Source organism: Plectropomus leopardus, chromosome 12 (genome assembly GCF_008729295.1).
Source record: "Plectropomus leopardus isolate mb chromosome 12, YSFRI_Pleo_2.0, whole genome shotgun sequence".
Lineage (NCBI taxonomy): Eukaryota > Metazoa > Chordata > Actinopteri > Perciformes > Serranidae > Plectropomus > Plectropomus leopardus.
In genome coordinates, this window is record NC_056474.1 from 12057679 (window position 1) to 12074357 (window position 16679).

The 16679-nt window shown below is 41.8% G+C and overlaps 1 protein-coding gene across 3 annotated transcripts in view; it reads right to left on the bottom strand.

Annotated features, from left to right (window-relative positions):
- Nucleotides 1-16679, bottom strand: part of LOC121951415 (tensin-3-like) — a 44790-nt gene that overhangs the window by 7787 nt on the left and 20324 nt on the right. For 2 of the 3 annotated variants that reach the window (XM_042497733.1, XM_042497734.1), the window contains exons 13-20: nt 11222-12403; nt 5876-6033; nt 5643-5775; nt 5432-5515; nt 2304-2436; nt 819-1378; nt 634-720; nt 400-531 (exon numbers count right to left, since the gene is read on the bottom strand). In XM_042497733.1, the coding sequence (XP_042353667.1) occupies nt 400-531; nt 634-720; nt 819-1378; nt 2304-2436; nt 5432-5515; nt 5643-5775; nt 5876-6033; nt 11222-12403 (2469 nt within the window). The remainder of the gene's footprint in view (nt 1-399; nt 532-633; nt 721-818; nt 1379-2303; nt 2437-5431; nt 5516-5642; nt 5776-5875; nt 6034-11221; nt 12404-16679) is intronic. The other variant, XM_042497735.1, reaches the window with a different exon arrangement.

Sequence of the window (16679 nt, forward strand, 5' to 3'; positions counted from 1 at the left end):
CATTTATTTTTTTTTCTTTTTTTTTATCTCTTTTTCTGTTTTTTTTGTTTATTTTTTTTTGTGTACTCATTTATTCACTTATTTTGGGGGGTGAGGTGTGGGGGTGGATTACATGTTGTTAAATCTCAAATTGTTGTACTGATTTTGTTGATTTTGTTCAGGTGTCCAGTTTTTTTTATCGACATACAAATATCTTCCATAGAGTGTGCCATGTTTTTTCTTTGGACAATAAAAAACTGGCTCTAGACAAGTCCACTCACGTTTTTACATCGGCCATTGTAGTTCTTCACGCTGAGCACACTGGAGAAGTTTCAGTTCTGCGACCTCGCCGCTAGATGCCACTAAATCCTACAGGCTGGACTTTTCAAACAAAAAGTTTGTCATTCTAATATACCGTACCTTTCTTGGTCTGTTGGAGAACTGAAGGTGGTGGAGTAGCCACCTTCATTGCCAGTCCATAAGCCCCTCTGAAGGAATGACTGTCCCGCACGATGAAGCAACCAGGCTCCTTGTCCTTCAAGACTGAGATGGCTGAGTGAGGAGAAAGATAATTGTGAAAATGCTCAGTAATTCTGCAAAAAAGTTTCTTTTGAATTTATTACTCTGGAACAAAAGTGGAAACTTGGAGCCTACCTTGATCCCTTGAGATATCTGGCTTGTACCAGAATTTTGATGTGTCCTGCACAAATTTTACAGTGACCTGCTTGCCGGCCAGCACATCTGGAAAACACGCAATTATCAGCCAAATAATCAGTACAATATTAATTTGTGTGGGGTTATCAATGAGGACATAGCTTCATACGATGACTGTAGCTTACCGGGCAGAGGTGAGACTGTGCCCAGCGTCTGAGCCGAGAGGTCAGGCAACACGTTGGGGAAGGGAATACTCAGGGAGCTCCCACTGTGAGGACTCGAGAACCCGCTGAGGGCTGGAGACGCTGTTCCCAGCGAATGTTCCCCATCCGACGTCCTCTTCTTCTCTGGCAGAAGTGGGGGCTGCATCTGGGGCAGCTGTAACTGACTCTGCCCGTCCATGGAGGTCAAAAGTTCCCTGTCCATGCCTCCATTTCCCAGCAGATTGGAGGTGGTGTTTGGACAGTCCATGCCGTAGCCGAGACCCGAGTCATCCTGCTCCTCGAAGCTTTGAGCAGGACTGTGGCTGTGAGCGTAGCGAGCCATACGACTTCGCTGGCTGCTTCGGGGTGAGCTGTGGGCGTTGGGAGCAGGGTGGATGTGGGGGTGGTGCAGGGGAGGAGAGTGGTGGCCATAGTCCAGTGACATGGAGTGTGGCGGCGGTTGTCTGGTAGAGGGGTAACTGCTCAGAGATGAGTGGCGGCTCAGGACGGGATGCTCTGGCCAGGACTGGTTTGTGGATGAACTTCAGTCAACAGAAAAAAAGAAAGGTCAAAAACATACAGAAAATACACATTGGTAAAGCTTCTTTTTAAATGTAGCACACATCTTAATCACATTTTCAGAAAATCTGCAAAAGAAAACAAATTAAAGCACTTTTTATCATCAAGAACTGCTGATGGTACAAGTTCTTTCATCAGATGCCATTAAACCATTGAAGAAGAAGAAAACCATGACAATGCCGGTAAAATCTCAAGCAATGGAAAAATGTGGAAATGTTGCACTTCAGTTTCTGTCATGTATCAGTTTTATGGAACATCAAAGTCTCCATCCCTCCACACAGAACTGATGTTTTCATCTGCTGCCATGTCTTTTAGTCACATGCTTTATGTCCGTCATCATTCGATTGCCAAGGCGCACTTCGTCACGCTGTTTTGTAACCACCACCACCTCAGCCAAGTGTAAAAAAATGTTGCAATATTTCAACTATTTTCTCAAATTTCTGTTTTTATCATTTATGGTTATGATTTCTGAAGCCCGAATGCAATCACCAGAAATAAAAAACTAACGTTAGGCTATCGACGAACAACACCATGCCTTAACATCCCTAACACAGCGGTGCTGTAAGCTGTGTTTGTCGCTATAACGTTCTGTAATCTCATTTAGCAACTGCCTTTTTTAACACACATAAATCCTTCAAAATTCACAAGTGGGTTATTTACTGACGAATTTCATGTTGCAGAACAAAATGTGAAAGTCTTGTTAGCTTGTGATAACCACAGACCTTATTTCAGGCTTCTAACCAAAAGTCCATTCAAAAAACCTTCAAGTCGAGGGACGCGGGAGTGCTGAAATGCTAACTCATTTCCAGGTTTTAGGACTCAAGCCTGGAGCACTTCATAAAAAATGATCAGCCCTGCTCAAAGGTTGTGGATAGGACAGATCTGTACCTGTCTGTCCACTTATGGGTCCCAACAATAGAGGCAGAGTGTGTAGCACTTAGCGTCCTGTGGCAGTTGATGGAGGAGTCTGATAAACCGTCAACTCCAACATGACTGATCATCTCTGGATATCCCCGGGGTTCTGTGTGAGAGACACGAATTACAGACAGAGAGTTAAAATAGGCATAAATAAACTTTTTGTAACAAGAACAACTATGAAAAAACTGGCCATGAAATGTGCAAAAAAAGAAAAATGCGGGAAAGAACTCTGGGTTCTGTCCAGCAACAAACAATAAATTTTGGATTTGAAATGAGATGAAAACTGTCCACATGGCCTTGAACCAGGCCATCTATCTCTATAAATCCAATCACCAATTACCCCTGCCACAACCCACGGAGTCAACAAATCAGACTCCATTTCAGCTGGAAATTAAACGCCCACTGACATAATTATCTAAGAGCTTTAATTGCAATCAGTCATAGCCTGAAGCCACTGACAGCCCCAAATCTAAAAGCTCATGTTCCAACTCTCGCTTCACAGCAAAGTTCTCTTTGAGTTACTTTTATAGGAACGAGAGGTGCAAAGCTGAAAGAGTGGCTGGTTTCTTCATGTCCCTGTTTCCCCTCTGTGTACACAGAGACACTTTCATGGGGGAAGAAAAGTTTTTTTGTGTCATGCCTCCTGACCCACAGTAACCATGGAGATGTGGCAGGACTGAATGTTGCGATTCTTGCCTGGGTGTCTGAAGTAGTAAGAGGCACAGCGGGGGCACAGATCTGCTCCCAGGCCCTGCAACCTTTAGACATACTGTAGATCACTATGGAAACAAGTCCACGAGAAGTCAACCTCGAACGAAAATTAGAGGAAAGGTTAAGTTCATGGAGAGATTATCCATATGTATATGGGAAGTTCCCTACTAGAACAATCTTACGCCTCTGTGACAATGCTGATCCAATAACATGCCACACAAAACACAGCTAACTAAAGGGGTAACCTCTGTTTTTTTTTAAAACTGGACCCTATTTTCCCAGATTTTGGTGTCTAAGTGGCTAATAGGAACAACCATAATTTTGCATCAACTAAAAGTGCTTATTTTTGCCACTGACAGGCTCATATTGTTATTACAAGTGTCTGACAACATTGTGGAAAGGATCCCTACAGAGAAATACCTTTTTGTTAAAGAGTAAGATACTTTTTATTTAACCAGAAACAGCCCAAAAATCACAGTACATATTTTCATGTCTAACTGCATGAATTAAGGGTTAAATTAAGACAATTAAGAGATTGTTGAAATAAATGAAAAGACAAACGAAAATGTTTTTTATGAGTTTGACTTTGTTTCTATTGACTTTGAGTGAAACGTGTTTTATGTTGATGAAATTTCAGGTTATTGATATGGAGTCTGGTGCGTTTGTGATGGTGATTTCAGGGTTTTTCTCTGCTTAAAAAAAAAAATCTTACTCTTTAACAAGACGTTTTCTGTAGGGATCCTTTTCATAAGTAGTTAGACACCTGGAATAATAATATGAGTCTGACATTGACAAAAGCAGTCCCTTTAAGATGCACATTAACTGTGCAAACATGCCCCAAAATTTCCTGGCTGCCAGCTGCAGCCCTGTCACTCCATACTGGACCAATTTCAAAAATTGTTTTTCCCCATAAGTCACCTAGACACAAAAAAAAGTACCAAACCTACCCATTATTTAAATGGCCAAAGGTGCAACATACACGTCAGCAAATAGGTGCTAAATCAATTAGGCTATATAATCAGTTTTATGATAAATGTTGAGTAACCAATATAAAAAACGAAAGGATTTTATATCAAAGTCCACAAATGCTGGTACTTCAAAAGAGCTATAAATACACACGTCTTCCCATCTCTGACAATCCTAAAGCCAGGGTGTGTTCCACCTCAGATAAACACCACAAAAGAAAACACATACACAAGAAGGAAACAAAAAAGGCACAGTGTTAATCTGAAGAACAACACTTCTATGTCTAAAATAGTTTTCTCCCCAGGCCTTGACCACGCAGACATTCTCCAAAAACCAAACCTGAAGGGCAGAGACTGGGTAGGAATCTCCCTGCATTCACATTTATGAGACGTCTTTGTTTTCAAACCTCTGTCTCAAAAACCACTAAATTTCCACAAACAACAATGTCACCATTATTAGGTAAAGCAAGAGGGAGCTGAAATAGCTGCGTTCTAATGAGATAGTGGATTCAAACATGCAGTCACAGAGCAGACATGAAAGAGGACTCTTGCAATTACCTCCCACTCACTGCGTGTCTTTTGTCACTCACTAGCTTTAATTGGTCGAATGGAAAAACACAAGTTAATAGGAACACGGGGGGAAATGTTAAGAGCCTTTGCACAAAGAAAACAGTCTAAAGTTTTTATTTGTTGTTCCTCAGTAACTGGGTCAACTGTTTGAATTTCTATGATAAGGTGCCTCAAATCCATAGGCATAGAAAAAGGTCAAAAGATTCATATTTTTAGTTCACAATGGAATGACATTTCTGCATTTTAAATATATGCTGTCAAATTACATAGAGAACTGTTTTCTATGCTATGTTTCCCAGAGTCTATTCTTAAACACTGCTTTTATGTTGACAGGGAAAGACCAATTTCTTCCTTCTGACTGAGGAACTTCCACAATATGTTCATATGCTGTGTTTTAGAGCCAGGCGATACAAAGATATTATATCGTATCGAGATATGAGACTATGTATCATCTTAGATATTGGATATTGTTATACCATGATATGAAATAAATGGTGTTTCATGATTTCAAAAGTTGCATTACAGTAAAGTGATGTACTTTTCTCAACTTATCAGACAGTTCTGCTTGTTTTAATACTTCCCTATACCTGCTTAGTCCTTTTATCTACATTACTAATGATTACTGATCAAAAATGGAATAGTGTTAATATTTTTTTAAGTACCAATAATCATTCCTACAATATTCACATTAAAGAGGGAGCTAGGTTAAAAAAACAAATAAATAAATAAAAAACTGTAATGTTTGATTCTGTCTTCCAATTATAGTGCTTTTGAGGACATTTAAAGATATTAAATATATATATCGTGAGCCATAATGTGTTCAGACTGCTTTTAGAAGACATTCAAACCTACCTTGGTCTGTTCTGAAGCCTCCATAAGACTGCATGCTTGGAGACGGTGTTTGCCTGAAGTGAGTCAATTCTGACATACTTTTAACTGCCAACACAAAGGACACAAAGACGGGGACATTTAATTTAATCTAGCAAATGAGTCACAAGTACATGCCGGATCAAATGATTAAAGAAACCTATTTACAGTGACACAGGAAACAGACGGTACTTACCATAAGGTGTTGGTGGGGAGATGGGGAAGGCAGGAGTGGGCGGAGTCATATCACACCCGGCCTCGACCCCGCTGTCAGCGTCTGGGCCCTGGGCTCTGTAGTCAGCACTGTCAGTCCTGTACAACATGGGGTGCTGTAACAAACAACATACATACATGTGAACAAACATACAGGATAAAATCATGAAGTGGGAAAAATCCATTAAACACTATATTCACACATGCTGTGTTTACCGGGGACTGTGGCACACAGGGGGAGTACGTCCGCTGACCCCTGTACTCTTCGGTCCCACTCCACCCTGAGTTACAGAAGCCCGGGTGATCCGTGACATCACTTCCTTGGCGACTCAGACTCCGTGTGACACCCACCCGCCCCTCACTGGACTGGACAGCTGGATACACACAGGTAGACAACGGCAAGCAGGTCATTAAATGTTAACAGATTTACAGGAATCACTGAGTTCAAGGAAGTAAAATGGTTAACCGTGAAAGGGAAAATAACAGTGCTTTGACCTCTGGTGCACTGAATGTTCATCTAGACAAGGTACTATTGAAATGTCTTTTTGAAATTAAAGGGACAGTTCACCCCAAAATCAAAAATACAGACTTTTCCTCTTACCTGCAGGGCTATCAGTCAAGATTGTTTTGGTTTGAGTTGCTGAGTGTTGTAAATATCGTCCATAGAGGTGTCTGCCCTCTCTTCAATATATATAGTGGCATGTTGGAATTATTTTCTTTCTACCAAACGTCACCCCCCAATAGTGTCACGGTGCAAAAAGACGGGATGAAAGGCTTGAGCTTGCAAGGATGACGCCATTAATGTTTACATCTTGCACATCAAAACAGGCTAGATTGATAAATAGCACTGCAGATATGAGGAAAAATAGTTAAGTTTTAAGTTTTGATTTTGAGGTGAACTATCCTTTTAAGTAATAACAGACAGGGTTGGGCAATGTGGTTGCTAAATAGATAACAATATTAATACAGGTATTTTCTGATATCAGTGTATCAGGATGACAAATGTATTCAAAGTCCCATGTGAAAACATCAAGTTAATGTTTAAATCTATTAAATTTGCCCCAATGCACTCTCCATAATCCTCCTTATTTTGTTAGTTTTTTAGTTGGAACCTGCTCATTCAATCATACAGGATCATATCATCATAATAAGATATAGCTGAAATCATTACATATAATTCTGATTTATTGCACTGAATTCAATTCACTTTCTGATGTACACAATTTTTTAGGCTTTGGCTACTTGAAAGACTACCGTTTCATGACTTCTGTGAAAACAAAATTGGGATTAATGACATTTGAATTTAGTCCATTCATAAAGTGACAGCATCACACTGCTGACCCCAGTGTGCTGCCTGCAGTCATGTTTTGAGAGGACAGCTGAGGAATGCCAGGGGTATGGCTGGTGGGCTGGTGGGCTGGAGGGTGTGTGTGTGTGTGTGTTTGTGTGTGTGTGTGTATATGTGGGGGGTCAATGTTGTGACTTCTCTAAAGAGTGCTGCCACTCAGCACCAGGGTGTTAATTTGAGCCCTCCCAGCGAGCCCTGACCTCTCAGCCCTGAAGAATGCTAATGGTGCAGAAGTGTTAATGCCAGGGGATCATTACTCACTCTGTCTGGGGCGTGTATGGATGACAGACAGTGTTGTGCATGCTTGGCATTGTTTCTTAAAGTATTTATCACTGATACAATATTCTTCTCACTCATTGTGATTTTACATTACCGCTATGAGAGACAGTTGTGGAGACAGGTGAGAGTGGAGACAAACTCTTTCTCTGCAATGACTCATCATTTCTGTAACCTAATATACCCTCTAGAGTAGGGTTGGGCAGTGTGAGGATAAAAACAGTGAGGCAACAGAGATTCAGCTATTTCCACTAAGGTGTCTAATGTCTCTAGTTGTATCAGGCAGCAAATCAATAAGCAGGACAGCCTTAAAGGGGACTTACTCTGCTCATCTCCAGGTTTGTACATCAACTTTGGGTTTCTACTAGAATATGTTCACATGCTTTAATTTAAAAAAAAAAAAAAAAAACATTTTATTTTCCGCATACTGTCTGTGGTGGAACACCTGTATTCACCCTGTGTCTGGGCGGCTCTCTTTATTGTCTGTCTCTTTGAGGACCATGTGGAAAAAAAGCCAAGTCTGCTCTGATTCATCTCCTGTGTCTCTGTATTTTTGCCCAATAATTGTAGCCAGGGGGATAAATATAACAGAGTATAGCAGCACTATCTACTGTGAAATCATCAATTAATTCTTGTAAACCAAAATCTTCATAACTGGACTGTTTAGCAGGAATATGATCAAAATCAACATGGACAAAATCATCACCTACAGCCAAGATCACATGTTCACCTGACATTAGCATGTAGCTACATGTAGCACTGTAGTTTCAGCTAAGAAATTAATGTAACAGAGTAAAGCAGCCTTTTCTATAATGAAAAATCACCAATAAAATCTTGCCAACCAAAATCTTCACAACGTGACATGTTCCAGCAGGAATATGTTCCAAATCTGGGAGAAATGAACAACATCCACAATCAAGATTACATGGTTTCCTAACATTAGCATGCAGCTACATGTAGCACTGCAGGTTACATAATGGAAACACTTACAGTGGCACACCTGGTGCAGATGACCATAAAAAGAAACCTGTCACCAGCTGATGTCAGCTTGTCTTTAAAGTAGAATAAAAGATTGTCCTGAGGTTTTTACTCTAGGGGATTACTTTTATATACATTTACTCATTTTTTGATATTTGGGCCATGTTTAATATGAACACTTGAAATTGTAACATTACATATCTATATATATACATATATATGAGAGAAAATATGAAAAATTCTATCGGGTTCCCTCTAAGACTGTATTGGCTTTACAGCACTTTTGCATCAATGTGATTAACCCCTTAATGTAAGAGGTATTCCATTCATTGCACAAAGCCATAACACTCCCATTGGGTTATTTAAGTGGTAAATGGTTTTATGAATTTTCGAAAAATGTACTTATGATCAAATTATGGTGATAAAAAAATTACCTCAACTGTGACAGATGATTTCATCCATAGTGGCCATCCCTATGAAAAAGGAAGAGGACTCTTACGTTCTTCATAACTAATACAAGCACGAACAAGGGCTGCAGGTGCATTTTACACACAAATTGTATTTATGAATCTTGTGCCATAATGTTGTTTGACCAAATGTGTGATACACTAAATTTCTCCTGCAAGCCCAGACCTCTCTTAGTTTTTTTGTCAGGTGCCATCAGTCCCTTTATCAGCCCAAGTCCCACTGACACAACAGAAATACTGTAATCATCCTTCCTTCAGCTCCGCCTTCTGTTTTTCTTCACAGTGAAACATTAACAACACAGAGGTGTGGTGCATTGATGTGACGATGCCAGCAGGAAAAACATGACCGGTCTAGTTACATGGATCCTGAATGTAAATTTAAGCCAAAAAAAACTCAGCTTGAACTGCTTTCAACAGCCAACATGAATCATTCATAAAAATCAATATAATTTAAGCAGCCTTCCTTTATGATAAATAGCTTCTGCTCCAACTTTATGTTATAACACAACACGACAGAATGACTCGGAGCCATTACTCCTATCATCACCAGTGCATACAGATGAAAGCCTACATTAGAAACAACCCATTACTTTCTATAGGTTATTTGTGAATTAGCAGTAAGTTATAGCCCTCAGCGTTTGTTTCTTGGAATGACGCTTCCATGTAGCTGATTTGCACAGACAGGTACGCCTTTGGAATCGAATGGAAAAAACATTGCCTCTGGCCTCACTTGTTCCTCCCTTGGAAATTCCTCAGGCCTCCCCATCTTGTGCCCCCTGCAACCACATGTACATGCTGGAGTGTGATTCACGCATTGCTAACACCCACGCCAACTTTCTGAATTTTCTCCGCCTCGCTGGTTTTCAGCCAAAGAATGAAAAAACAAGTTACACTGCAGCTAGTATGAATATTTTCATGTCAATGGGGCCAAACTTGACAATCTGTAAGACTGGGGCAAAAAAATGTTCAAGTCTTTGTAGCATGGGAAAGAGAGACATGTTGTTATCTTGCAGTTTATATAGACATTTAAAGCATATTGGTTAAAGCAGAAAAACATTTACTGTATTATTTTGCACTGTTTTACGATCTTGGAGTGCATCCTTGAACATGGTCCGAGGATCAGTTTCAACATGAACTAAGTGGAAATCATTTTGTAGGATATGTAATGAAGAGGCACTTTGTTGCATTACAGCTGTCTGTACGAAAACAAAGGAGACATTTTAAGATTACAGGTGCATATCAGCCAGTTTCACACTGCTTTTTCAAGGCTGGAATATCCTGCTATTGTGCTGCCTTGCAGTTCTGTATTTTAGGTACAATCGCAGAATTGGGGGTTGTAACAAAACTGGAAAAACAGCAGGACGGTATCATAGGCAGGATGGGTGTGATGTTTTGAGCCACCGTAGAAAATTTTTAAAGCAGCTAGCAGCAGTTTGCAGCTAACTCAAAGAAGAAAAACAGTAGCTTTAAATATCAGCAAATTGGGAAAATAATGAGATAATGCAATCTCTGTATAAAAGGGCTGTTGATTAGAACTTTAAAGAGTCTGAACAGATGGAAGTGTGATGAACATTAACCCTTTAAAAGCTGGATCGACATAATTTTTTCTTGTGCTGCACTCAGATGCCTTTCAACCTGAGCAAATAGGTTTGATTCTCTTCAAACATGGTAAAAAAAACAGCATTATTCTTAAAAAAAAAAAAAGGGGGGGGGTGTCCAGAAACTATAGTTATTATATCAGAATTATATATTTAAAAAAACTCTTTTCTTTTTCAAATTTTGGGGTGACTGTTAAGTTGCTCATTACCTTCTTCCCATGTTTTTCAAAGACATCGAGCCGATTTGCTTAGGTTTCAAACAGTTAACCCTTCAAACAACACATCTATGAGAGATGACTAACATTAAATGAAAGCCATGCTCTGTGTGTGTGTGTGTGTGTGTGTGTGTGTGAGTTAAAGCTTCTTCTGCACACAACAATAAGCAGTCAGTCTGTGGGAAGTTCTGAGGGAAACACACTTTTAAGGACTTTGATTTGGTAAATATCTGTATTCCTCAGTGTGCAATCTCTATAATCAAACACTGGGAGACGGCGATGTTCACAGAGGTCGATGACAGCTGTTCTCCCTCTCCTCATGTACCGCACTGATCCTCTAGTCAGATAGCTACACAGGCAAGTCTGGACAGCGCTCTTCCCTCAGATTCATACTGAAAACATCTGAAAACCTGGCAACAACCCTGCTATTTCTGCCACTAAAACACGCCAGGTGGGAGAGGGAGAGGAGGTGTGCTTTGTTAAGTAAACTCTATAGTGAAGGGGGAAGAAAAGCTGTTGGAGAGACTCTGTTTTGAAATATTCTACTTAGATTCATCAAAGTTGTTTCATATATTTGCCAATTTATTTCTAGCACAACTTCTCTGCTTTCACACATTTCTCGACATATCCAGACCACACCACATCATCACCACCACACCCAGACTGTCTGACTGTCTTACCTGTCTGCTGTGTGTTTTTCAGGCTTGCTGCGTTATTATCGTTGAATCTGAGATTGATGCCGTTCGAGCATTTGGAGACTGAGCCGTTCACGTGCGTCCCACCGTTCCTCTTGATGCTCCCTTGGCTCGATACCGGCACAAATGAGGGATCCAGATCCATGATCAGCTGGTTGAGCTGGTCGATGGAGTTGTCGATGTCCATTGTGAGAGATTTGAACTCCTCGTCACGTTTGTTGTTGTTGTTATTGTTTATCGTCGCCTGTTCCTTGTATGGCGCCGTGTTCCCCAGAGCATCTTTCATCATGTCCCTGGTAGGGCCCTGTGGTTCAGTGGGCATACCTGCTTTGGGTGGACTGCCCCCTTGCTTGCTCCCTGGGTATCTTTCTGTGTCGTTTCCATCCTCGGGCATGTAGATAAACTGTTGTGCGGCAACCATCTGCTGCTGGCGAACCCAGGACTGCGTGGAGTAGCTTCCCTGTCTGTAAACGTGCTGCTTGGGCACGGGAGCACTGCTGGGATTAGCGGAGGCCACGGAATTGCTCCTGGAGTTCATGCAGCTCCTTCTAGCCTCAGCATAGCCTCTCTCATACTCCTCCATAGCAGGGGGTGCAGGGTGGTGGAGATGGTGTTGGCTTTGATGCTCCTCTGCTCCAGGACTCCCGAAACCATCTGACAGCAGGGAGTTCTGGCTGCTCTTGTGGCAGGAGGAGGACAAGGTCCCTAAGCTGTCCACACTGTGCAGATCATGACCTGTTATGACCTCATCGTCCAGGATGTCCGTTTCCCTTTCTCGGGGTCTGGGGTCTCCATTGATGTGCACTTGCGCTGGGACTACCTGCTGGATGCCCAGTCTGGTGCCCTGATCACCCATCTCCCCCAATGAGGGGTCCTCAAGACCAAAGCCACTTAATAGGCGCTTCAGTTGGACCTTTTCCTGCTGGCTGGGGCCCTGGTTAGGCCTGATGGTGGCAGTGGAGGTGACAGGAACAGGTGTTGGTCGGTCCGCCCACAGAGAAGTGCTAGACAGGCCCGAGTCACTGCTGACAGAGAGGGCGTGGTCGCTGTGGTCAGGGCTGGAAGTGGCGGAGGTCGTGCGGGCCCCTCTGCCCAGCGTCGCGTCTCCCCCGCCGGGGCTCCTCTTGTTAGCCGCTTTGTCCTGGGTTAGGCCTTGAGAGCGTGGCGCTGCAAAATAGAAGAGATGCAGCGCTTCATACGGTCAGCCGGTATGGGCACACAGAGACACATAGAGACAGCAGACGGACACAAACGGCACAAAACCACAGACAAAACAAGATCCGGTTAACGTGTAGTCACGTCGACCTTCATCATTCAGGATCTGTTATGGAAAACTCACACAATCACACCTCACCTGACAAAGACAACATTCCAGACAATACAGACTACAAAGAACTAGACGATAAACACAATGAAAGAAAATATGTGAATCATCATGTTAAAAAGATCTCCTAATTAGATGTGTCAGAGAAGAATCCGTCTTTTTGATATTCTAGTTCATTTTAAGTAAATATTCCTCTCATCTCGCCATTACAACTCCCACCGGGCCACAAGGTGAACGGCCAAGGTGCTTCAGTATGCAGCGTGCACCTTAGACAAAGGTGTTCCTCATGCTCAGGTTATATAATAGATGTTAAGCCTCCTGTATGCCACTACAAGAGTCAGACAGCCATGGATCTTTTGAGTCTGACCCCTGCATTCCTCACCCCGCTGTGATTAAGCCACCCAACTCCCCTCTCGCCTGCCCCCTGACCCCAGCATATGTCTAAACAACCTCCTTAATCCTGAGAAGTGAACGAAAAGTCACACAAGTCTTTTTTTTTTTTTTTTGCAAGGCAAGAGTCAAATCCACAAAAGCAAACAAGGAAAAATCAAGCTGGACTCACGCGAAATGAGGGTCGGAGAAGGAGTGCGTGTAAGCGGCTTTGCCAAGAAACTTTCCCTGTCACTCTGTCCTCAACAAAAGAAAGCAGGAACACGACTCCTACGCTTCAATCTGCCGCCTTAAGTACTTGCCTTTCAGTCAAACCATGACTGGAGGATCTGAATACCAGACACGCATGATAAAAGCTCCCCCTCCTCCTCCTCTACAAACGCTCCTGTATGTATAGACCCCCCCCCCCCCCTGCCCACACAAACACACTAGTTGAACCTGCATCCGGCCTTGAGTGGCCTCCACTGAGGCCTCCATGGAGGTCAGTATTACAACAAATCCCTCTTGTAACATTCCTTAAAGCAAGGTGCAAGAAGGTTTTAAGACAGATGTTTCCCCTCTTTCTCAACTGGATAAATCTTTCTCTCTTGCTCTGTCACCCCAATCATCATCACCCATCTCATCTCAAGAAAAAAAGTCCTCCTACCTTTGATGCCACTACCAGGTAAGCACACAACACAATCCCAGTCTCCAGTAAAGCAACACTTGTAGAGGAGAGGCGACGCAGACGCACGAGAGCAGACATGGCTTTTAAGAAGCACAGAACAGTCAGGGTCAAATCAAGAAAATGAATAAGTTGGCCCCTGCTTTCTTTCTCTGCTCAGAAGGTGAGAGTGTTTGCACTCCACACAAGGGGGGACCTTGAGATCTCCAAATAAGGACAGAGGAATGTAAACAAGTGAGGCGGGGCTTCAGTGCAGAGGCGGGCTGGAAGAAAGCAGTAACCCGACCTCTTGCCCTGCATTAGGGGACTACCCCACTGGGGGAGCGAGAGGAGGGGAAAAAAGAGGGAAAGAAAGAAAGAAAGAAAAAGAGAGGGCGGCCTAGAGAGGATCAGAGAAAGAAAACAACATTCCTGCAGCTCCAGACTTTTTCACTCTGTAAAAAGACACTTTTTAATTAAAGCAATCCTTGCCTTGTACTTGGAGCTCTGAAAAGCAGCAGCTGAGTTGTTTTTCTCTCACTCTGGTGTGTCATGAAATTGCACGCCTGCCGTCCTTGTGCACAATATCGGCGAGAAACAGATGTGCCCTTAACTCAATTACGGGGTTCAACGTAAAAATTGTTTCACCTATCTTGCGTTAACAAACCCATGAATGGTTAACCAAGTATGTTCTTAGCTTAGAAAACGAGTCAAAACGTTTATATGGAGCATTCATCATGTCGGCTGTTGTGGTATGGTCAGTCCCTGAATAATCCACCAATTACAGTGCAGAGAGCAGCGAAACCAGAACTGTTCCTCAAGCTGCTGTCGTATTGCAGGAGGAGGTCTGGTTGTGTATGGATATGCAATTACCCAACCCTTCCCATTCCTTCTCAGTTACTACCATCCCGCACCTCCTGAATGCCAAAACCGTGAGTCGAAAGCATAATGATGATCATCATCCTCGTTTTCTTCCGCCCAGAGCTTCTACATGGGCCTCCGATGTGTAGACGACAGCCCTCAGGGAAATATATCTCATAAAATCCTGCGTACAATTTGTACAGGACGAACTGTACATATAGAAAATGTATGGAGGATAAACTCCATTATGGCAGGGTTTAACTGTGTTTTGCACAGACCCATAGTGGTATCTTACCATGCAGACAGTTTTGAGATATCTATCTTGGAGAACTGCACCTCTACATCAATATTATAAAGATGACTAAAGATTCAAAACCCAAATTTAAAAAAATCTTTGCAGAAAAAATCATCTCAGTTACTCTGGTTATTCCATAGACTTGTTGTTTTCTCTCTATTTTGCAGCTTGTATACTTCTTTGTAACTAACTGATTTGATATTTTCAAGAAAAGTACGTAGTGTGACGTGGGCTGTAGTTTTTTTTTTTTTTTTTTGCATTTCACCACAATCATCACATGACAGTAATGTGACCGGAGCATATGTATTTGAAAATGGCATTTTTATACATTAAGCTAAGTCTAAAGAAATTGTTCTGTGTTAATAAATTGCACTTGAGTGTTATTCATGTTGTTTATTTCTATGTTTTAGTGGTCCAGCACCTACCTGCCTCTACTACGATTACTCTTTTTTATATGGTATTTGCAAGAAAATACAGTGTTACATGTTATCAACACAAAAATATAATCAATTTTCCCATAATGTTGGATATTGGATTATAGATTATAGGAAGTCCCTCCAGGATTTTGGAATGGTGCAATTGAAACATTTAAAGCAAATTCAGAAATCTCTGTGAAGTCTGCTTGTTCTTGTATTTTTGTCCAATCACTGCAACTTTACTGCAAGTTTGACCATTTAAAATCATTTAAAAAACAAAATAAAGGCGACTGAGCTGAATCTGGCCCATTCCAGCTACAAAGGATGGCTATGATGATGGCTTTGTGGCTGAAACGTGTCGGCTTCATTCATTTTACCCACTTTAAATTATTAAATGAATTTATGTGTTTGTTTTTGGCAACAAATATCTCAATCTATCTGCATGGCTACATACTTCTAGAAGTAGGCAAAAAATATAGCTTTTTATGAGGAATTACAGTTCATTTTCAGTTCTTATTTCAACATGCACTGTCCGATTCTAATTTCTGCTGTGAGCCAAACTCCACAAAGACAACAACCTACTTTGACAGTTGACTTAAGTAAACAACCTTTCTGGAAAAACAATCTTTTAAAATTCAACTCTTCATTCACACGTGGAGATAAGCACACAGTCTCACCAGTGATAGACGAAAAGCCATTGAAGTAAATGAGGGTTTTCTTCTCACAACCTTAGCACTACAGTGGCAAACGTTTTTTCAGGCTTCCTCCTCCTGACCAACTCCTGAGTGACAGCCTCTCAGAGTCAGACTGGGCCTGCCGCAGCGCTGCTGGTAAGTAGATGTAGAATTCCAACAAAGCTCCCGTCTCAGATGTAGTGTTTACATGAGAAAACAAGGCTGTAAATATCCCACATGAATGCTTCCGAATCAAGGAAAGAGAAAAAAAAAAGCCCCTTTGTTAATGTCTTTGCTTTGCTTTGATGAATTCTTAAATTTGAACGTTCTGCTCCTTTATTGCATTCTCAGAGGTGCGCATTAAAGTATATATGGACGTGTTGGGGTATTTTAAATAAAAATAAAAAAAGCCAGCTCATTTTCATCAAGCTGAACTTAGCTTATAAAAACACTCAATGAATCCTGGGAAAGGGTGGATCTGTGTTTTAATGCTACCACCACGTCGCTCTATTCTGGGAGGTTGTTGTGAATTCTGTGGTTGAGTGGAGAGCAACAACCGCAGCTAGGACGGGACGCCCCGACAGGGTGGCTCTGAGTGTGAGTCTCTGTGTGTCTGTGCAGTCCCAAGTGAGAGTGTGTATATGTACATATGTATATATGTATATGTGTGTGTGTGTAGGTGTGTGTGTGTGGGATGGTTAAAGCATGCCTATTCATTTGATGAAACAACAAAATAGAAATCTCTTGAGAACTAATTGCTCTTCCTCTGAACCCAGCATTCCCTTCATACAACAGCACTCCTCCCTATCCTGCAAATAGAAGCACCACTGCTTGACATGC